Consider the following 22,490-nt stretch of genomic DNA (forward strand, 5'->3'; position numbering starts at 1 on the left):
TCTTGAATTGTGCTTCTGAGAGGCTGGCAATCTCTTGGTTGCTTAGAGTTATGGGCTCTGGGACTCTGAGTTCTTCTTGCACCATCTTTTGGGCTGTTCGTGCCTGTTACATAGCAGGATCGGAGTCTTAGGTCTTCACCTGAGCAGGGCAACTCAGTCACTGGGTTGTGGTGCTGTATGTGGGGGCGGGGTCAAAGAGGAGCAATGGCGTCCCGTCTCCCGCCTGCCGCCGCGGCCCCCACTGGTGCCACTGGTGCCACAGCTGCCACCGTCACTGGGCCCACGTGTTTTGTCCCACTGCATGGGAGTGTTCCACCGAGGTCAGCCCTCACCCCCTGGGACCTGCGTGGTCCGTCTCACTGTGCGCGAATGTGCGACCGCGGTCAGTCTGCCCCGCACCCCAACTGGTTCCGGGGTGCCTGCGTGCCTAGGTCCGGGGATCTGTCCTGCCTGACCCTGCTCGCTACTGGCTCCTCCCCTCTTACCGTCCCCGTTGAACCGTTAGATGTAGTCGGACTTCCTTATAATTCTGTTTTCTGTCCTTTGGCTGTGTCTTTGTTCTCCAAACCTTAGTTGTATTCAAACTTGGTTGTGGGAGAAGGCACAGTGTTTCCCCCTTGCCTCCATCTTGGTGGAAGTCCTGAATTTTTCCTTTTGAAGAAGGAAATACTTACCCAAGTATTTCTGTTCAATAGCAGAGGTACTTGTATAAGATAACATGTATTTAGAAGAAATTTTAACTGAAAGTAGAAGTTTTCTTTAATTTTTTTTAATCTTGGGGAAATATTTATTTAATGAGAGGTAAGTGTACAAAACAACAAATTTGATTTTAGAAATTTATTGCTTCCACTGAACTAGACTTGCAGTGCATAAAACTGCTGCTGTGAGGGGATGATGGCTTTAGGCGTTCTTAGCCTGGGATGACTTGTTTTTCTTATTATTTCATAGGGTTTTTTTTCTGGATCCTGAAGAGTTTTCTAACTTAGACCATTTTGGGAAGTAGCACAAAATAGCATCTTGCGTGAGAACCTGGTGTTTAAAAATGTAGCTTCTGTGGAAAGTTTTGATACTATAGCTTGACTTTAACACCCTGATTAACAGCAGTAAAATTTAACTGATATGCTACTCAATGCAGTTTAAAAGAAAAAAGTAAAATCTTTAAAAATATAGACCTTAATTTAGTGGGGGAAACACATAAGTAAAAAAGCAGTATAGATTTACCAGCCAGCCAAAGTCAAGAGCAGCTAAGCTTTTTCTAAAAGAAATCAGGTTGTACTCCTCTTTATGAGTGCTGGCTGGCAGCCACCATCTCTTTTTCTAGTATTAGGAAGTGATTCCCCAGCATACTGGAAACAGCTAGTTTTAATTTAAATTGGCTTAAAGAAAAGATACACACTTGGTAAAAACAAAATTTAGTCTATATAACTTGTTTTAAATGTCTGTGGGTATTTTTTCACAAAGCTAGTAAGTGACTAATTGAAATACCTAACTTTAGTAGTGTGCTCATGTGTTTATATGTTTTGAGTTTTGTAGGGTTTGGGTCCTTATTTGGGAAAATGAAGTTTTTGACCCTGTGTCAGTCCAGAAAAATTGCTGACCTGTGAAATTCAGAAGTCTGGGAACCATTATAGTAATAGAACCTTTTCCCAAAAGGTTAAGTGAATGCCGGCATGCAGTGGTTTTTGCACACGCTACCCTTGTTGTCAGAGTAAGGCTGTGTAATGGCAGAAACATCTCAGTATCTTAAAAACAGAAATGATTTGCCTAGATACTATGTGTTGTAAATTTGAGAATAGGAATTCCTGCTTCTTAATGCCCTAGTTTTACCCTCCCTCTTTCAACTTTGTCTTTGGCCATCTGAACTCTGTGATTTTATTTTTTTATTTTAATTTTTGATAGGAAGTTCTTGGGTTTTTTTCCCCTCCATCAGAATATCTACAAATTAACATTTAGGTTTTGTTGTTGACTCTAAAATGAATTTGTAAAACTGTGTTTGCTTATTTGTCAGGTTGTCTTTTGCTGAGAACTTGTATGGATGCGGGAATTAAAATTATTTTCTATTGTGTTTTAAGGGGAAAGGAAGAGACAGAAAACTGAAGTATAATTGGCTCTCCTTACCCATGGTTTTACTTTCCTGCAGTTAACCATAGTTCAAAAATATGAAATGGAAAATTCCAGAAATAAACGATTCATAAGTTTGAAATTGTTCATTGTGTCCTGACCAGTGTGGCTCAGTTGGTTGGGTGTCATTTGGCAAAATGAAAGGTTGCAGGTTCGATTCCTGGTCGGACCACATGCCTGGGTTGTGAGCCAGATGCCCAGTAGGGGGTGTGCAAGAGGCAACCACACATTGACGTTTCTCTCCCTCTTTCTCTTCCCCTCTCTAAAATAAATAGATAAAATCTTTTATAAAAAATGAAATTGTGCATCATTCTGAGTAGCATGGTGAAATCTTGACCCATCCTATCCCATTCTACCTGGGAGGTGAGTCATCATCTCTTTGTCCAGTGTATCCATGCTGTAAATGCTCCCTGCCCCACTAGTCACTTAATGGCCATCTATATACATTCTCAGATAAGCTGTCATGGTATCTCTGCTTGTGTTCAAATCACCCTTATTTTACTTAATAACGACCCCAAAGTGCAAGAGTAATAAAATCAACAGTTAAGATATGATAAAGAGAAGCTCTAAAGTGTGTCTTTTAAGTGAAAATTTGAGTACAGTACAGTAAGATTTTGAGAGACCACATTCACATCATTTTTCGTATAAAATATTGTCAATCTATTTTATTAGTTATTGTTTATATCTTACTGTGCCTAATTTATAAATTAAAGTTTATCATAGGTATGTGTGTATGTATAAGAAAAAATATAGTATATATAGGTTTTGATACCATCTGGGGTTTCAGGCATGTACTGATGGTCTTAGAATACATCCCCAGCAGATAAGGGGTGACGACTGCGTAGTAATTGCTGCTATGAAGGGAAGTACAAGTATTGTGGGGCCATAGAGGGAGAGGTCGGTGTGCTTTGAGCATTTCTGCAGCCTGATGCAGTCCATTTTGAGTTAATACAGTTTTTTTAAAATTATTACAGCATGGTTATTTGCTCCTTTGCATTTTTCTTTCTGAAATAATTTTTGAGAGGAAAAAATTTCCAAGCCCAGAAAAATGTATCTTAATGCATCTTTCTCCCATTTAACTCCTTTCTGATTGATACTGTACTTCAAATGAGAGCCTTTTGTTTTAAATCATTGCTATGTTAAATATTACAATCAGGCCCCGGCTGGTATAGCTCAGTGGATTGAGCGTGGGCCTCTGAACCAAAGGGTTACTGGTTTGATTCCTAGTCAGGGCACATGTCTGGGTTGCCAGCCAGGTCCCCAGGTGGGAGCACGTGAGGGGCAACCGCACAATGATATTTCTCTCCCTCTTTTTCTCCTTCCCTTCTCCTCTCTCCAAAAAAGTAAATTAATTAAGTTAAATCTGGTGTGGATCCCGGCCCTCGGGGTCCACATGTTGTGGCTGTGACAAACAAATGCACATGTACTACAGAAGTGCTGTGGAGAAAAAGGGACCGCACAGCCGCTCTCTAAGTGAGAGAGGGCCCCAACCCCCTCCTGGATGGGCTTTTATTGCTTTTCTGGGTACATTACACAGAGGATGATCCTCATTTACTATGCACAGGTTGGCTGTAGGTGATTACATTTTACAGATAATAAAGGAAAGAATGTTGTTAATTACTTCAACGAGAAGGATATTGCAGATCAAGGGGAAAAGTGGTTGAACTGGTTACATTCCATACTTGGGAGGGTTAGCACAGATCTTACGAAGTTACTTTAGAGATACGCAGTAAACATTTGCTCCTTCAATTCAGGGTGAGGGAGTTTTAGCAACAGCAAGTTTCATAGCAGCCTAGGTACAATGCAGGCCTGATTCCCCATGGGAAAACCTATCCATGAGCATGGGTCCTTTGCTCCCCCCTGGCCTTTCCAGGTAGGGGCTGGGCTACATTTCCCATATCACACTGATAGGTTCCCTATAAAAATCTTAAAAGAACTATCCTATACTTTGTGTATTATTACTATTGTCTATTACAATCTGAAAATTCAAGCTCCCATAAAATCTAAATTTGGATATTACTTTCTCTACCAAATGAAACATTTTGCTGAACCTAGAATGTATGATTTTCTATATAGTATTTGCAGAACCTAGAGTCTTTTCATTGATGGTTGAAACTAGTATATTTTTATTGAGCATTTATGTTTAGTAATAACAAATCCTTTGGCTATTACATGAGTATAGAGAATGACTCAGAATCGGTCCATTTTTACTACTATTCTGTAATGGTCTTAAATTGGCCTCATTTACTACCAACCATTGTGAAGAATGATAAAGTATACTAGTGGGTACTTTGGGGAAATACTTTATTTTTCTATTTTATTAAAGGGAATTTTAATTGCATAACACACTGAGTTATTCATTTAAGAAACTTACAGCAGCAAGCCCTGGCTGGTGTAGCTCAGTGGATTGAGCACAAGCCTGCGAACCAGAGGATCGCGGTTCAATTCCCAGTCAGGGCACATGTCTGGGTTGCAGGCCGGTTCCCTGCAGGCCAACTACCAGCAGGGGATGCACGAAAGGCAACCATACATTGATGTTTCTCTCCCTCTCTCCTTCCCCTCCAAAGATAAATAAATAAATAAAGTCTTTAAAAAAAGATTAAAATAAAAATAAAAAACTTACAGCAGCTGATATCTGTTATTAAATTTGGAATGCTTTATAGAAATAGCTCTCTGAATTTGCTTGTCAAAATAGCTCATAGTTTACTAATAGAACAGTAGTTATGTCGGGTTATTCTATTTCTAGACTTTTTTGTCAAAACATTGACTATTGGGACTTAAGCAACTTCCGGATTATGAGCTTCTGTTAATATAGATAAAATATTGAACCACACAATTGCAGTTCGATTCCCAGTCAGGGCACATGCCTGGGTTGCAGGCCAGTTCCCAAGAGGGGACTCATGAGAGGCAACCATACATTGATATTTCTCTCCTTCTCTCCTTTTCTTCTTCTCTAAAGATAAATAAATAAAATCTTTAAAAATTATTATAAAAAATATATAGATAAAAGATTACCTAATATGTGCACTTGGTAAAATACCCATCGGGGAGAAGATCTCTTACTTGCATTTTTTAGCCTTTTGAAATTGCAAATAAACTTGATTGCATTTTATTTATTTTTTAAAAATATTTTTTATTGATTATGCTGTTACAGTTGTCCCATTTCTCCCCTTCATTCACCTTCACCCCCCTCTCCCACCCACATTTCCCCCCTTTAGTTCATGTCCATGTGTCTTAAGTTCTTTAGCTTTTACATTTCCCATACTGTTCTTACCATCCCCATCTATTGTCTGCCTACCGTCTGTGCTCCTTATTCTCTGTACCTTCTCCCCCCGCTCCTCCTCCCACTTCCCTATTGCTACCCTTCCATATGATCTCCATTTCTGTGGTTCTGTTCCTGTTCTAGTTGTTTGCTTAGTTTGTTTTTATTTTAGGTGTGTTTGTTAATAATTGTTAGTTTGCTCTCATTTTACTATACATGTTTTTATCTTTTTCTTAGGTAAGTCCCTTTAACATTTCATATAATAAGGGCTTGGTGATGATGAACTCCTTGAACTTGACCTTCCATTCTAAATGAAAGCTTTGCTGGATAGAGCGATCTTGGGTGTAGGTCCTTGTTATTCATGATTTGGAATACTTCTTTCCAGCCCCTTCTTGCCTATAAGGTCTCTTTTTTTAAAAAAATTGTATTAATTTATTTTTAGAGATAGGGGAAGGGAAGGAGAAAGAGTGGGAGAGAAACATCAATGTGTGGTTGCCTCTCATATGTCCCCTACTGGGGACCTGGCCCACAACCCAGGCATGTGCCGTGGCTGGGAATCGAACCAGTGACCCTTTGCTTCACAGGCCCATGCTCAATACACTGAGCTACACCAGCCAGAGCTATAAGGTCTCTTGAGAAATCAGCTGACAGTCTAATGAGAACTCCTTTGTAGGTGACTGTCCCCTTATCTCTTGCTGCTTCCAGGATTTTCTCCTTCATTTTAATCTTGGCTAATGTAATTATGATGTGCCTTGGTGTGTTCCTCCGTGGTCCACCTACTTTGGGACTCTCTGAGCTTCCTGGATTTCCTGGAAGTCTATTTCCTTTGCCAGACTGGGGAAGTTCTCCTTTATTATTTGTTCAAATAAGTTTTCCATTCGTGGCTGTTTCTTTTCCCCTTCTGGTACCCATATAATTCGGACGTTGGAATGTTTAAAGATGTCCTGGAGGTTCCTAAGCCTCTCCTCATTTTTTTGAATTCTTATTATTTCATTCTGTTCTGGTTGAATGTTTCTTTCTTCCTTCTGGTCCACTCCATTGATTTGAGTCCCAGTTTCCTTTCCATGGCTATTGTTTTCCTGTGCATTTTGCTTCATTTCACTTAGTGTAGCCTTCATTTCTTCCTCTAATTTGTGACTAAAATCAACCAGTTCTGTGAGCATCCTGATCACCAGTGCTTGGAATTGTGCATCCAATAGGTTGGCTATCTCTTGTTCCCTTAGAGGTATTGGCTATGGGACTTTGAGTTGTTCTTATGCTTGAGTCATGATGTTTTGGTCTGTTCACACCTGTTGTGTATGACAGGCGGAGCCTTAGGTGTTCATCAGGGCGGGCCAACCCAAGTTGCTGGGTGGTGACGCTGTAGGTGGGGTACAAGAGGGTACAATGGCATTTTGCTCCACTCTCTGTTGCACCTCAGTCCCTTCCGCCTCTTTCCCCAAGCAAACTGGGCCTTTCTGGTGCTGATTCCTGTGTGGATGGGCTTGTGTGTGTTCTAGGACCCTGTGGGTCTCTCCAACAAATTCTCCTGTGAGGCTGGAAGTCTCTCCCTGCACCTCAACCCCCACAGGTATTTTCAATCGGTGTTTTGAGGCTTTATTTCCCAGTGATAGGACCCTGGGTTGTTCGATCTGTCTCACTCTCCAGTTATCTGCATGTGAATGTGGGACTGCTGCGGGTCAGCCAGCCACCTTGCACAGGGTGCCCCGTTTTCAATCACCGCCTCGCTGGGTCTGCCTCTTTCCACACCACGCACTCCCAGGGTCTGCCAGCTGCTGCCTGGGCACCCAGGGTCTGCCCGGTGCTGTTTGCCCACCTGGGATGCCTTGCTAGCTTCCTGTGCTGTGACCCCCCTCTGCTTGGCCACCGACTTTGCCTTGATGTGCAAAACTGGTCTGAATGAATTCATCTATTTTAACTCCTTGGTTGTCAGACTTCCATACTGTTCAATTTTCTCTCAGTTTTGGTTGTTATTTTGTTTCTAAATTGTTGTTGTCCTTATTTTGATTGTTCGAGGAGGCACAGTGTGTCTACCTATGCGTCCGTCTTGGCCGGAAGTTTTGATTTTAAATCTTCAGCTTCCTTTTAGGTAAGTGAAATGTATTGTGATTTTCATAAAGATGTGTTTATTCCAAGAGGATTGTCAGGTGTCTAGTTGTATACAATCAAAGTCACGATTAATCAAGTTTTATATTAGAACTAGTAATTACTTTTAAGTGAAATACAAAGGAGTTTCATGCCTATCTTGAATTTCTTTGAAATAGGTTTTTTTTAGAGACTTTAATTATTTATTGTTAGAGAAAGGAGAAGGAAGGGAGAAAAAGAGGGAGAGAAACACATTGATGTGTGGTTGTCTCTTGTGTGTGCCCTACTGGGGACCTGGCCTACACCCAGGCATGTGCCCTGACTGGGAATCAAACCAGTGCCTCTGGTTTGTAGGCCAGCACTCAATCCACTGAGCCATACCAACTGGGGCTCTTTGAATCAGTTAAAACTCACAACGTAATCGATTTCCCTAAAATTCAGAGTAGTTTGTTGATATCTGCTATTTTTTCAAAATCTTGGTAAAGTAGGTGGGAAACTTACATTACTTAGGGATTGAGAGATTTTCCTACCTAACTCTGTGTTCCTTACTTTGGGTCACACAGCACTACAGCTAGAAGCAGTAGCCAGATCTCCTGGTCTCAAAATCTGAACCTTAATTTATACTTCAAAAGGATTGTCAAAACTTGTTTGAATTTAGTTAGATGTAGTGTAGTAGTTTTTCAAAGGAAAAGATGCTGTTGGGTCTAACTCTTCAGTACCATTCCTCTCTTTGGGTGTGGGTCAGGCTTCTGGCAGCAGACTGAGGCCAGTGTGCACCTTATAAGGTCAAAACTCAAGGAACCAGAGAAGTATGTTTATTCTGACCAATAAAATATCTTGACAATATCTAGTGACATATAAGGGTCTATTTCCTGGATGTACTAATGATGTAATTTCTATTATAAAATAACGTGAAGTTAGCACAAGGGTTTTGTGAGTAGAAGTGTCCATAACCGTGGTGCATTTGAATGTCCAGTGCTAGGGAGACAAGGTGCCTAGGCAAATGGTCTCTGCCCAGAAGTAGTCCAATAAATTGACTTCAAATTGTGGTTTCTCACTTTGGAGAAACTGAAAGGCCTAACTCAAATGTGAAGGGTGGGGAAGATTTCTTTTAAAGACTTTCATGAAAACCACATTTGTTAATTAAGTTAATAGACTTATATGTGAAATGTTTTGTAAGGCCTTTTTGGCATGAAAAACTTTCAAAATACCTCTGTGTGCTCTGGGAATATGAGTGATGATTTTAATACTTAATCAAGGAAGTGAAAAGAAAAGGCTGTGCAAATTAATGTTGGGCATGTAATCAGAGAGGAATTGCATCCAAGCCCATCCCTGTGTCTTCTCATTGGCATCTGTGTTCAGGGGCTAAGTTAGCAGGCATGCATGCCCTCAGGGGCATGGGGTTTGATGCTTTTGTGGACAGTGAAATGGTTGAATGGTAAGAATTGCTTAAAACTGGGTATTACAAAAGTGTGAGCCCACCCTGGCTGGTGTAGCTCAGTGGATTGAGCACAGGCCTGTGAAGCAAAGGGTCACTGGTTCGATTCCCAGTCAGGGCACATGCCTGGGTTGCAGGCCAGGTCCCCAGTAGGGGACCCAGGAGAGGCAACCACATGTTGATGTTTGTCTCCCTCTCTTTCTCCTTCCTGTCCCCTCTGTCTAAAAATAAATAAAATATTTTTTTAAAAAGTGTGAGCCCCTTTTTTTTGGCTTGCTAATTATACTTTGAGAAGATGTGGAAAGGAGGTAGATTGTTTTATTGAGCCAAACAGATTTATTTTGCTTGGGGAAAAATATAAATAAAAATATAAATAATATAAATAACCTTTTGCAGCCTTTGTGATTCAGTTTGTGCTAAAACAGACCCTGGGTTCACAGTCTGTCAGGTATATAGAGAACAACTGTATTTGAGATGGTATATTTAATTCAAATGTGAAAAATGCAGCCAGATTCTAGGAATTGGTTTTTTGTAATCTTCTTTGGTGAATTTCAGGCCTGAGTGGGGGTTAAAAATATGAGAAAGTCAGGCCCTGGCTGGTATAGCTCAGTGGATTGAGCACGGGCCTGCGAACCAGAGGATTGCAGTTCGATTCCCAGTCAGGGCACATGCCTGGGTTGCAGGCCAATTCCTGGCAGGGGGCACACGATATATTGTGTGTCCCCGACAGAGGCAACCATACACTGATATTTCTCTCCCTCTCTCCTTCCTTTCCCCTCTAAAGATAAATAAAATTTTAAAAATTTATTAAAAAATGAGAAAGTCAGTAAATTAGGGAAGATAGCCAGTGGTAGATGAGAAATGGTAACTTGCAGAGAAAGAATAAGAGGGACTATGGGAAGTGATTTTTTTTCCAGTAGAAAAAGGCAACTTTTTTGCCAGAAAAAATTTTAATTTTTGTCTTATATTTTCATGAATTTTAGATAGGAGTTGGGGCTGGAAGTGGAAAGGCCTTCTCTCTAGCAAGTTAAGCATGGGATGAACAGCTCACCTGAGGTGGGCAGGACAGGCTAACAACCAGCTAGGATCCTTTATCTGATGCAGTTTGTAGTAAACCCATGATGATACTTTACTTGGGGTGGGGATGGGGGAAATGCTGCTGTCCTCCTCCCACTGCCACCTCCTCCCCCCACCAGGAGATGTAGGCTACTCCGCTTCGGCCAGTTAGCCCTTTGTTCCTCCTCCTCAAGATTCGAGCAGCTGGGGAATGCCAGCTAAGATGGAGGCACAGGTAGACACACTCTGTCTCCTTGCACAACCAGAAGAAGGTCAACAACGAATTTAAAAACAAGAAACACCAGAATTAACAGAAAAGCGAACTGTATGGAAGTCTGACAACCAAGGGGTTAAAAAAGAATCATTCATCCAGATCAGTATGAGGGACCCAGTGGGGCAGCAAGGTGGCAGGTGGAGGACCGGGATGGGCAGGATGGCAGCTGGTGAATGAGGCAAGGTAGCAGATTGTGAACTGCGTGGCCCCACATTCGTGTGCAAATAAATCGGGAGGAGCAACTGGGGAGCAAGATACACTTCACAACCCAGAGTTCCAGTTCAGAGAAATAAAGCCTCGAGCCTCTGAAAACACCTGTGGGGGTTGAGGGGACAGTGGGAGAAACTTCCAGCCGCACAAGAGATTTCCTTGGAGAGACCCACAGGGTCCTAGAACATACACAGACCCACCCACCTGGGAATTTGCTTGTGGGAAATGGGGGAAGGGACTGAAAACTGGCAGAGAGCAGAGCAAACACTATTGTTCCCTCTTGGACCCCTCCCCCACATACAGTATCACAACACAGCAACATGGGTCACCCTGCCCTGGTGAACACCTAAGGCTCCGTCCCTCATACGTAACAGGTGCGCCAAGACCAAAATAAAATGACCAAAATTAAAGAGCAGATCAAAGCTCCAGAAAAAAATGCTACCAAGTGAGGAAGAGATAGTCAACCTATCAGATGCACAGTTCAAAACACTGGTAATCAGGATGCTCACAGAATTGGTCAAATTTGGTTGCAAATTAGATGAAAAAATGAAGGCTATGCTAAGTGAAATAAAGGAAAATGTACAGAGAACCAATAGTGGCGGGAAGGAAACCAGGACTCAAAATCAGCAGTGTGGACCAGAAGGAAGAAGGAAACATTCATCCAGAACAGAATGAAGACATGAATTAATAAAAATGAGGAGGGGTTTAGGAACCTCCAGGACATCTTTAAACATCCCAACATCCGAAATATAGGGGTGTGAGAAGGAGAAGAGGAAGAGCAAGAAAGTGAAAACTTATTTGAATAGATAATGAAGGAAAACTTCCCCAATCTAGCAAAGGAAATAGACTTCCAGGAAGTCCAGGAAGCTCAGAGTCCCAAAGCAGGTGGACCCAAGGAGGAACACACCAAGGCACATCATAATTCCATTACCCAAGATTAAAGATAAGGAGAGAATCTAAAAAGCAGCAAGAGAAAAGGAGACAGTTTTACCTGCAAAGGAATTCCCATAAGGCTGTTAGCTGATTTCACAAAAGAAACCTTGAAGGCAAGAAGGGTCTGGAAAGAATTATTCTAAGTCCTGAAAGGCAAGGACTTACATCCAAGATTATTCTCTTCAGCAAAGCCTGCATTTAGAATGGAAGGGCAGATAAAGTGTTTCCCAGATAAGGTCAAATTAAAAGAGTTCATTATCACCAAGCCCTTATATGAAATGTCAAAGGAACTTATCGAAGAAAAAGAAGATTAAAACTATGAACAGTAAAATGAAAACAAACTCAGTTATTTACCAAACCTAATACAAAAATGAAAACTAAGCAAACAACTAGAACAGGAACAGAATCACAGAAATGGAGATCATGTGGAGGGTTATTAGCAGGGGAATGGGAGGGGGAGGGAAGGAAAGGCACAGAGAATTAGTAGCAAAACTGGTAGGTAGAAAATAGATGGGGGGTGCTCGTTAAGAATAGTATAGGGAATGTAGAAGCCAAAGAACGTGTATGTATGACCCATGGATGCGAACTAAAGGAGGGGAATGTGGGTTCCAACCCCCTCCAGGGGGTGTACAGAGCTGAGGGGAATAAAAGGGGGAAATGGGACAACTATAATAGCATAATCAATAAAATATTGTTTTAAAAATGTCAAATTCTAGTAGCCACTTGAGTTTTGATTTATGTTTTCCTTTTTCTGAATGTGATTATTCTCTCAGTTTCTAAGGTGTCGTCCGTAATTAGTCTATGAATTGCAGGAGTGGTAGAGATGAGGTGGGAGGTTTCTGGTTCTTGCTCTCCCCAGCCCCTCACCTTTGGGAACACTTCACATCTTTCTTTAAGCCCCAAAGTATATTTTAGAACCACTCTTCTCTTCCTGTTATTTCATCATTGTCAGAGAAAATGCTGGAAATTTGTTAGGTGGATGGCATAGTGTTGGTCTAGGCAGGTACCAGGGGATCAAGGGGAAAGATGTTAGTACATCTTTTGCTAGATGTACTAACAAAATAATAAAATGAACTCAGATACACCTTTGAGAAAAGACTGGTTGCCTAAATGTAACGAATGTAGCTAGACAGAACTGTTAAGTCCTTTCAGCTTTGGAGCCAGGGTCACCCACTTCTCAGAGCAGCCCCGAGCTGGGGACTGGGCAGAGCGAGTGACGAGAGCGCCTGGTCTTCGCACCCAGCACCGCAGTCCTCTCACTGACCGCCCTTGCTCCTGAGCTTTCACCGGACAAGTGTTGCCAGATCTGCACTGCGAGGTGGTAGCTTCTCCTGCTCCATGCTTTTCTTCTCACAAGAGTTCTCTCCTTTAAGCCTTTTTCATTCATAAATGTGTTTTAGCGTCTGCTTCCTGGAGAATCTAACCTGTGATGCATTCCCTATGTAGATTGTCTTTTCCTTCATGTTACTTTTTTTTACCGTAAGCATTGCATGAAACATCAGGGGAGTGGTGTAAAGGTGTTGCTTCTGTTCGTATGTTAACCGTGTGCACCCTTCAGAGAAATTTCAGAGAATATGGATAGCACAAAGAAGAAAGTTTAAAGTCACCCAACATATATTTTTAAATTAATTACCTTCACTAGAGGTAACTTGATCATGGCTTGATTTGGTAAACTTTAGAGAAGTGCATTAAGCGTTAAGTATTCAGCTTGGTGAATTTGTCACAAACTGAACCCTTCTGTGAAACTATTACCTAGTAGGAAACAACTTGACCAGCAGCCCAGGAGCCTCCCAGTGGTTGCCAGGGCTAACCGCTGTCCTTACTTGCTGTAGCACAAATTACTTTTGCCTAGTTTTGAATTTGATACAAGCATGGCCATGTGTATGTGCTCTCCTGATTTTTTTTTTAAAGATTTTATTTATTTATCTTTAGAGAGGAAGGGAAGGAGAGAGGGAGAGAAATATCAATGTATGGTTGCCTCTGGTGTGTCCCCTGCCGGGAACTGGCCTGCAACCCAGGCATGTGCCCTGACTGGGAATCGAACCGTGATCGTGCGGTTCTCAGGCCCGTGCTCAATCCACTGAGCTACACCAGCCAGGGCTGATTTTTTTTGCTTAGTATTAGATTGAGACTTATCTGTGGCTTCTTGCTGTACAGTGGTCTGTCCAGTGTACTGCAGTAGAGTTGCGTGTTCTGTTGTTGGGGGACATTTGTATTATTTCCAGTTTTTCACATCCTGGACTCATTATGATGTTTTCTAGTATAAATATTGCCTTGTATTTGATCTTTTAGCGGATTAGGCCTATTCTTGGAACATTTATTATCCTTTTAAGTGAATTACCTTGTGTAAAAGCTAGAAAAACTGTTATTTCTAAAATCACATTCTCAGAATTTCTTACTACTCTTTGTAGCACCCAGTTATTTTTTCCTTCTAAGTTTGAGGTCTTAAGTTATGGTACTGGCCAAGGGAAGCAAGTTGTTCTTCCGTTTGCTGTCTTCCAGTCTGATCCTTGAGTGAGGGAAATTGTTGGAGAACCAGTTTTCTTGTTTTCTGGTTGTACCAGAACTTGGCTATCATGGTTTTCAGTGGAGTGAAAAAATAACAAGCCTGTAGGGGCTGTTTGGTATTTGGGATGGGCTTGGTACTTGAGCTGTGCCTGTCAGATTAAGGTGGCTCCCAACCAGTGCTGGAGAGCAGACTTCCTATTGAGGGTCTCAGACCAGTCGTGAACGGCTTGTGCGTGTGCCCGTGCTGTTTCAGAGCTCCCAGCAGTGTGCACTGATGTCTGTTTCTTTCCCACTGTAGCTGTCAAGTGGAATGTCATGGCCAGCTCCTCAGACAGTGAAGATGACAGTTTCATGGCGGTGGACCAAGAAGAAACTGTGCTGGAAGGGACGATGGAGCAAGATGAGGAGCCTCAGCCAGTATCAGAGGTTGAGGAGACTAGACATAACAGGTCCATGTCCGAGCTGCCGGAAGAGGTGTTGGAGTACATCCTGTCCTTTCTGTCGCCGTACCAGGAACACAAAACTGCAGCCCTTGTCTGCAAACAGTGGTACCGGCTCATCAAAGGTACTGTGGAAACTGGAGAGGCTTATGTATGTATTTAAAATTTGTTGGAATGGTTTACTTATAAATGTTCAATTTTATTTTCTCTTTTCTCCCTTAAATTTATTGTGGTTCTAAAATTTAGTGTTAGTTAACATTGTAGATTTCCCTTTTCTCTTTACCCTGGTTAGTTTTATGAGCAGCTTGAAGACTGGAATATGTAATCAATTTGAAATTTTAAAATGAAGATTGTTTTCTGCATATTCTTAGAGTTGATGTGGTAAATTACATTGCTCTTGAATAGGCCAAGAGGGGATAGATATGAGATAACAGTAACAGCTGACATTAATATGGCTCTCACCCTTGTCAGGCACTATTGTAACTGCTTTACAGTCCTCTCAGCATACTGCAATAGATGCAGACACTGAGCGAGGTGCAGCTGAGTAGCTCGTCCACGGTCACACAGGTAGTAAGTGAAGGATCAACGGTTCACAGTCAGGCAATCTGTCGTTGAAGTCCTTGTTCTTTGCGCGGATGCCGTACTGTCTCTTGGCTGCTGCTGTGTGCTCCCTTTGGCAGCACAGATACTAAAATTGGAACAATACAGAGAACGTTAGCGTGGCCCTGCACAAGGGTGGCACGCAAACTCATGAAGCGTTCTGTATTTTTTTTAAGAAAAAGATCATCAAAAATATGAACAGTAAAATGACAACAAACTCAAACCGTCAACAACTGAACCTGAAACAACCCCAAAACAAACTAAGCAAACAACTAGAAAATGAACAGAATCACAGAAATGGAGATCACATTGAGGGTTATCAGCAGGAAGGGAGGAGTATGGGAAAAAAGGTACAGGAAGAAGCATAAATGGTAGGTAGAAAATAGACAGGGGGAAGTTAGGAATAGTATGGGAAATGGAGAAGCCAAAGAACTTATAGGTATGACCCAAGGACGTGAACTAAGGTGGTGGAATGCTGGTGGGGGGGTGGTTCAGGGGGGAAGGGGGTAAAGGGGGGAAAAATAGGACAACTGTAATAGCATAACCAATAAAACATATATCTTTTAAAAGTGGCTAATTGTGGCAAATGTGGATTTGTGAGAGCATTTATCCCTTGCTTATCTCTAAACAGCACAGTCCTTATGTTATGGATACGTGTTGCTTTTAAAAATGAGTTTCTCCCCTTTTTCCCTTCATTTTCTAATCAAAAGTTCAACTTTAGCTAAATGTTGAGGTTACTAGCTGTGCTGTATTTTTTAAAGATTTATTTATTTTTAGACAGGGGAAGGGAGGGAGAAAGAGAGGGAGAGAAACATCAATGTGTGGTTGCCTCTTGAGCACTCCCCACTGGGGACCTGGCCGGCAGCTCGGGTATGTACCCCAACCAGGAATTGAGCTGTTGACCCCTTGGTTCTCAGCCCATGCTCAATCCATTGAGCTATACGAGCCAGGGCTAAAAATAGACTTTACTTTTTAAAGTGTTTTCAGGTTCACGGCAAAATGAGCAGGGTCAGAGCTACTCCACACACCCGCCCAGCACGTGCACAGCCCTCCCCGTGTCGGCGTGCCCAGCAGAGCGCTGGGTCTGTTACAGTTGATGAACCTACGTCAATGCCTCATTAGGGCCCAAAGTCCATAGGTGGTGTTAGGGCTCACACTTGGTGAACATTCTGGGTTTGGACAAAAGTATAATGACCTGTATCTGTCATTTTAGTAAAAGTACTCACTTATTTTTAAAAATTTTTGTGAGTTTTTGAGTCAAACTGACATATTCTGCAGAGCAAAATTGACCCAAGTTCTCCTTTTTTAAAACAGATTTTTCTTGATTATAAATAACTTAGTGATAAACAATAATCCATTGTAAACTAAATTTTATCTCCTTGTTTAAGATGGAGAATGCTTAGTTCTAATGATAGATATTTACTGAATACCTATTAAATTCCAGGTACTGTTTTACCATGCTCTTAGTCACAAAGCTACATTGCTCCCCAGCACCATTGCTTTATAATAACTAATACCAGTTATTGGATGGGTTACATCATAATATAACAAAAGGGAGCGGAGTTACAGTAGGAGCTAATTTTGTAACCTTGAGCAAGTCACTTAACCTTCCTGAACCTGGTGAATGAAAGGATTGGATCTTCCAGTTTTAAAAGTATATGATTCTGTTTTTTTTTCCTGAATGAAAAAATCAAAGAAATTTGCAGTATCTCAAAGAAATTTGTGTCTTATAAAAATGATAGCACATTTGATAGAAGCAGTTTTAATAATCTGACATAAGCGAAGTGCCTAGGCTGAGGCCTTTGTCGTTTTCGTCTGTAGGGGTAGCCCACCAGTGTTACCATGGTTTCATAAAGGCTGTTCAGGAGGGAAACATCCAGTGGGAGAGTCGGACGTACCCTTACCCTGGAACCCCGATCACTCAGCGGTTCTCACACAGTAAGTATTCACTGTGAAAGCACGGCCCACCCTGCCTGTGTGTCCAAAAATGCTTTGGAGGTGGGTATTTTGTCTGACTTCTTCATTAAGAGAATGTAAAATGAGGACTTGCGTTAATTCTACATTCAGAATGAGGGGAGAGTGTGAGTCTAAAAGTACATTTGTAGGAGCTTTGGTATAATTTTACATTCTGCTTTTCATTGAGTTTTTGTGGTATCTGCTCTCTGAAGAGGTCAAGGTTATGCTTAGACTTTTATTTATTTTGATTTTTAAAAGATATTTTATTTACTAGTTTTTAGAGAGAGGGGAAGGAAGGGAGAAAAAGAGAGCGAGAAACTCCAACCCAGGACCAAACCCGCAACCCAGGCACATGCCCTGGCGGGGAACTGGAGCAGCAAACTTGGCTTTGCGGGGCGCTGCCCAGCCAGCTGAGCCGCTCTGGTCGGGGTCCTGCTTGGACTGTTGAACATCTGACATCACGTCAGAGAGAAACAAAGGGATGACATAAACAAGGGCATTTCTGAGATTTTGCCTAGGGAGTAGCCAGAGTTTAGCACTGTCTTATAAGAACTCTTTATTTTAACACAGTATATGCTCAGCAAATACTGAATTAGACTGCAGTCACACAAAATTTCTGAATGTGAAAGTTACTGGATATAAAACACAAATTTAAGTAGTAAAATTATAAGTAAGTAAAATGTCTGGCAAGTAGACATAATTTAGAGTTTTAAAATTATTCTAGAATTAACTCTTCATTTTAATTGACTTTTATAGACACATTTTATTGTTGTGATTCATATCCCTTCATCAAAGTGAAATTGAAATGTGGTATATTCTAGGTCAGTAAAGGTGTATTTATTAATGGTTCTGCAAAAAAAAGAGCTCACTGAGGAGAGGATTGCCTCTTAGTTCTCATAATTACTGCTTTTTCTAAACATTTTTTTGGCAAATCTATTTTTAAATTTTTTTTTTATTTTTTAAAGATTATTTGTAGGGCCCTGGCTGGTATAGCTCGGTGGAATGAGCACGGGCCTGTGAAGCAAAGTGGCTGCCGGTTCGATTCCCAGTCGGGGCACATGCCTGGGTTGCGGGCCGGGTCCCCAGTAGGGGACACATGAGAGGCAGCCACACACTGATGTTTCTCTCCCACTCTTTCTCCTTCCCTTCCCCTCTCTCTAAAAAAATAAATAAAATATTTTAAAAAAAGATTATTTGTAGAAAGAGGGGAAGAGAGGGAGAGAAACATGGATGCGTGGTTGCCCCTCATGCGCCCTCTCCAGAGGACCTGGCCCACAACCCAGGCATGTGCCCTGATTGGGAATTGAACTGGCGACCCTTTAGTTTGCAAGCTGGCGCTCAGGGCACTGCCTTAATTTTATTACTTCCCTGTTCAGAAACCTTCCGTGCCTGTCCATTGCTTACAGGATAAAAGCTAAGCTTAGTCTTATATTCAGAGCCCTCTTTAGTTTGACCTATGTCTACATTTAATCACTTCACCTCCCAGTTTTCTTCAAGAGCTCTTCTCTTTCAAACTATCACTTTGCTATACTTGTTTCTTCCTCCCTGAGGAAGTGGATTCCTCAGGGAGGAATATTATTCCTCCACTTCCTCAGTGGAGGGCATTCCTATCCACTTAGCAGAAGCTTGCCTTTCCTAGAAGACTCAGTGGAAGTTCCAGCTCCTTCATAAAAACCTTTTCTTAGCTCCCTAGCCCACAGAAAATATTTTTCTGTTCTGAGCTTATGTTGTTGCCTGAAATTCTGATTTGGCACTTAACCCACTATCTTTCATTGTTAGCTTACATATATGTGTCTTTTTTTAAAAAATCTTTTTATTTATTTATTTTTAGAGAGGGGGAAAGGGAAGGAGAGAGGGAGAGAAACATCAATGTGTGGTTGTCTCTCATGTGTCCCCTACTGGGGACCTGGCCTGCAACCCAGGCATGTGCCCTGACTGGGAATCGAACCGGCAACCCTTTGCTTCACAGGCCTGTGCTCAATCCACTGAACTACACCAGCGAGGGCTGTCTTTTTTTTTTTAACTATATTTTGAACTCGAGGGGAAAGAGAGGATATTAGTTATCCATGTTACATTAAAAATACCCCCAAACTTGGCAGTCTGAAACATTTATTATCTCACGGAGTTCTGAAGTCAGGAAACTGGGAGAGGCCTAGTGGGGAGGTTCTGGCTCTGGGTCCCCCCTGAGGTTGCAGTCAGTCCCCCAAAGCTGCAGTCAGCTCTGCTGATAGCCAGAGCGGTAGTCTCCCAGAGGCATGATGGGGGCGTGGGGTCCACTCCTGAGCTGGCTCAGGGAGCTGTGGGCCAGGGGAGGAGCACCCCACGAACACGGGCTTCACAGAGCTGCTCACCCCTCGGCGGCTGGCTCCCCACAGAGTAAATGATCTGGGACGGACACCAGCACAGGAGCTGTGGTGTCTTTTACAACCTAATCTCGGAGGTAAATGCCATCTTTGCTGCATTCCATCGGGCACACTGTGGTTGAGCAAAGGAATAAATACTGAGAAGTGAGGATCGTTGGAGGCCATCTTGGAAGCTGGTTGCTGATCACGTGTTGTACTTTGTATGTGGAAGGCAGTTCAGTGAAAAATTATAATTCATTGTTACATTTGAATGGTATCTAAACAGATCAAAGGAATAGGCCAAACTATTGCTGTGTTCTTAGTTTTCTCAAGGAGCTATTTTCACTTGTGCCATTGGTGTCAGACTCATTTTCACTGGGGGCCACACCAGCCTCGTGGTTGCCTTCAAAGGGCCAAATGTAATTTTAGGACTGTGTGTAACTACTTCTTACCTAGGGGCAAGGAGCTCCTACTGCTGCCACCAGGCAGAAACAAGGTGCCCAGCCGGATGAAACAGGTGGAGGGCCTTTTGTTTGCCACCTGTGCACCACAGTGATGACTCTCAAAGGGTGATTTCGGGGCCTCTGGGAAGGAGGTTGTCTTTGAGACCCTTTGGGGGTCTGTGAAGTCAGAACTGGCCTGGTCTCTTTTCATCTGTGAGTGTGTGGCCGTGAAGAGCACCGTGACCCCTGGAATCGTTGAAGGCCCCGCCTCGATTGTGTGTAGGCTGCAGTACTTTTACCCAGCATCGCTTCTGCACTGTCAGTGCCGATGTCCACACAGTGACTAGGGTGATTAACTGCTTCTACTCACTTTCTCCTCCTCTTATTACTATTATCACTTATATAGTTTTGAAAGGGTCTTGAATGTTTTCAGGAGCCCACAGACCACACTTAGGCAATACTTCAATAGACAATAAAATGAATCTTTGCTAAGAATATGTAATGCAATTATGGAAGGATCCACCTTAGATCGTTGTTGTGGGAGGGATAACGTCAGTTACCTACAGATAATTGGAATAAGAGGTGGAAACAAGGTTTCTAAAGTCTAAAGACGGGCTTTTTTAAGATTTTTTTAAAGCGATTTTAGAACTATGAGGGGAATCGAATGAATCTGGGTAAAATAAAAACCACAGTAGGAAGTATTCAGACATGAGTGATTATCATAGTAAAAGTGCAGTTTTCTGATGAGAGAGGGAGAATTTTTTTTTAATCATCACCTTAGGATATGTTTTTTTTAATTTTTAGGAGAGAAGAACGGGGAGAGAGACAGTGATGTGAGAGAAAAATATCAGTTGGTTGCCTTCTTGTACACACCCCGACTGGAGATTGAACCAGCAACCTTTGGTGTGCAGAGTGATTTTGAAAAAGTATTATCGCAAAATAGAGGCAGTTGTTTGGGGTGGAAATGGAAAGAAATAGTACAGTTAGTAAGCTCCCAGAAGTTCAGAGATTAGTAGGTTTTGATACTTGCTTTTACTTAAAATTTTTTTCGTGTCTTTACTCGAAATCTGAGAACAGGTGCCATAAATTTTTAAGAGGTGCCTCTGTGTCTTGCTGTCTCTTTTGGCCTGTCGCTCATGTTTTTTTCCATCTGTCTCTACATGCTGTCTAACTGGCAGACTGGAGAGGAGTGAGAGAAATAGCAGTTTTCAAAATAGGTTGAAAACAAGGAATTCCTTGAATTTCTTTTGTTAGTTTCTACCTCTTTCAACCCTGTATTTATCCCTTGAGCTCGACTTTATTTCTTACTCCTAGTTCGTGTTGAGCTCAAGATCCACATTTCCAGTTCTTTGCTTCTGTTGCCGCAGAGCTACACAGATGTTTCATGTTAGTCAGCTAGAAGCGGATTTCAGCAGTACCTCCCAGATCTCTCTCTTGCCGTTAGTTATGGCATTATTATGCTTTCAATTATACAAGCTTGAGATCTTGGATTCATTCTTAATACCCCTCTGTTCCACAACAGAAGTCAGATCCTGTTGACTTTTTTCCTGTCTCAGCATTCTCTCTCATATAATTCTGTTTTTCCCGTTACTCACCCCATTACTCCCCCAGTAATGCTGCACACATATGATCTAGTCATTCCATCTTTCCAAAGTCTTATCTAAATAGCCTTCTTGCTTTTCCTCTTTCTTCATTTGAACCTGTACGAGACACTGTTGGCGGTCATCTGTGAAACAGAGGACAGCGCTGCCTCCTAGGGCATTTGGGAATGTGTGAAGTCGTTGGTCGTCTTGACTGGACAGCTTTACAAGCATTTAGTAGGCAAGGACCAGGGATTCTAAATGTCTTGCAGTGAATGGGATGATCCTACACACAAAGAATTAGCCTGCCTGAAATGACAGGTGCTCCTTTCAGGAAACACTGTGTATCTGGAACATAAAACCAGCCTTGTCATTCCTCTGCCAAAGCGCCTCAGCCTCCGCACTGCGTGGAGAAGTTTCCACTCCGCATGGCTTCCAAGGCCCTAGCTTACCTTTTCGGTCTGACTCACTGCTGCATCCTTACACAGTCAGACTCCGTGCGCACAAGACTCCTTGTTCTGTCTTCAACTTCCCTCCCTCACGGCTTTTCTTGGATGCCCTGATTTCATCGACCCTTTCCCGTTTGTTCCTTCTCTGACCTCAGGCTCGTTTGCCCTCATTAATTGACTGAAAATGTCCTATTTTCTAAAACTCGTCTTATAAACAAAGCCAAAAGCCACTTTCTTCAAAAACTATTCTCAAATTTCCCACCATGGAGATTAAGATCTTCTCTCCCTCTGCTTGTACTGCCCTGATGTACTCTGCTTGTCCCCTTCATCCCTTCCTCTTACTGTTTACCTTCTGTCTCTTACCGTAGTTCCCCGAGTATGGAGGCCGCATGCAAGAGAACGTTAGACTTGGAAAGCACTTTCCTTGGCTCCTCCAATCCACAGTTTCTTTATCTGTAAAATGTTCATGAAAATTCTTGTGCCACAGGGTTGCTAGGAAATTGAAGAAGCATTTGTTAAAAAAAGTAAAAGGTTTTAAACTGCAAAATGATAGGATGATGATGATGAGGCTCCTCCACAAGAGCTGTGTACCTGAGGACAGATAGGTTCTGTGTCTTGAGACACCTGTGCACCTTTCACAACACCTGGATCATAATTCACAATTTATTAAATAATGTAGAATTAAATGTAACAGATATGAGCAGTACAGCTTCTTTCCTAAGTGTTTTTAAAAAAAGTCTGAGACCAAAATGGCAGGGGAAGTAAATGAAACCAGTTCTCCTGGGGTTTTGGT

The 22,490-nt window shown here is 42.0% G+C and overlaps 1 protein-coding gene and 1 non-coding gene across 3 annotated transcripts in view; both read left to right on the forward strand.

Annotated features, from left to right (window-relative positions):
• The window catches only part of FBXO42 (F-box protein 42), a 90,448-nt gene that overhangs the window by 28,354 nt on the left and 39,604 nt on the right, over nt 1-22,490 (forward strand). For both annotated transcript variants that reach the window (XM_037045123.1, XM_037045124.1), the window contains 2 exons: nt 14,186-14,452; nt 16,749-16,865. In XM_037045123.1, coding sequence (XP_036901018.1) covers nt 14,186-14,452; nt 16,749-16,865 — 384 coding nt within the window. The remainder of the gene's footprint in view (nt 1-14,185; nt 14,453-16,748; nt 16,866-22,490) is intronic.
• LOC118986402 (U6 spliceosomal RNA) lies at nt 14,992-15,097 on the forward strand. The gene has a single exon (XR_005066371.1). It is a non-coding gene; the product is annotated as a U6 spliceosomal RNA (small nuclear RNA).

The sequence above is a fragment of the Sturnira hondurensis genome, unplaced genomic scaffold (assembly GCF_014824575.4).
Source record: "Sturnira hondurensis isolate 20B ecotype Veracruz unplaced genomic scaffold, ASM1482457v3 Scaffold0004257, whole genome shotgun sequence".
Taxonomy (NCBI): domain Eukaryota; kingdom Metazoa; phylum Chordata; class Mammalia; order Chiroptera; family Phyllostomidae; genus Sturnira; species Sturnira hondurensis.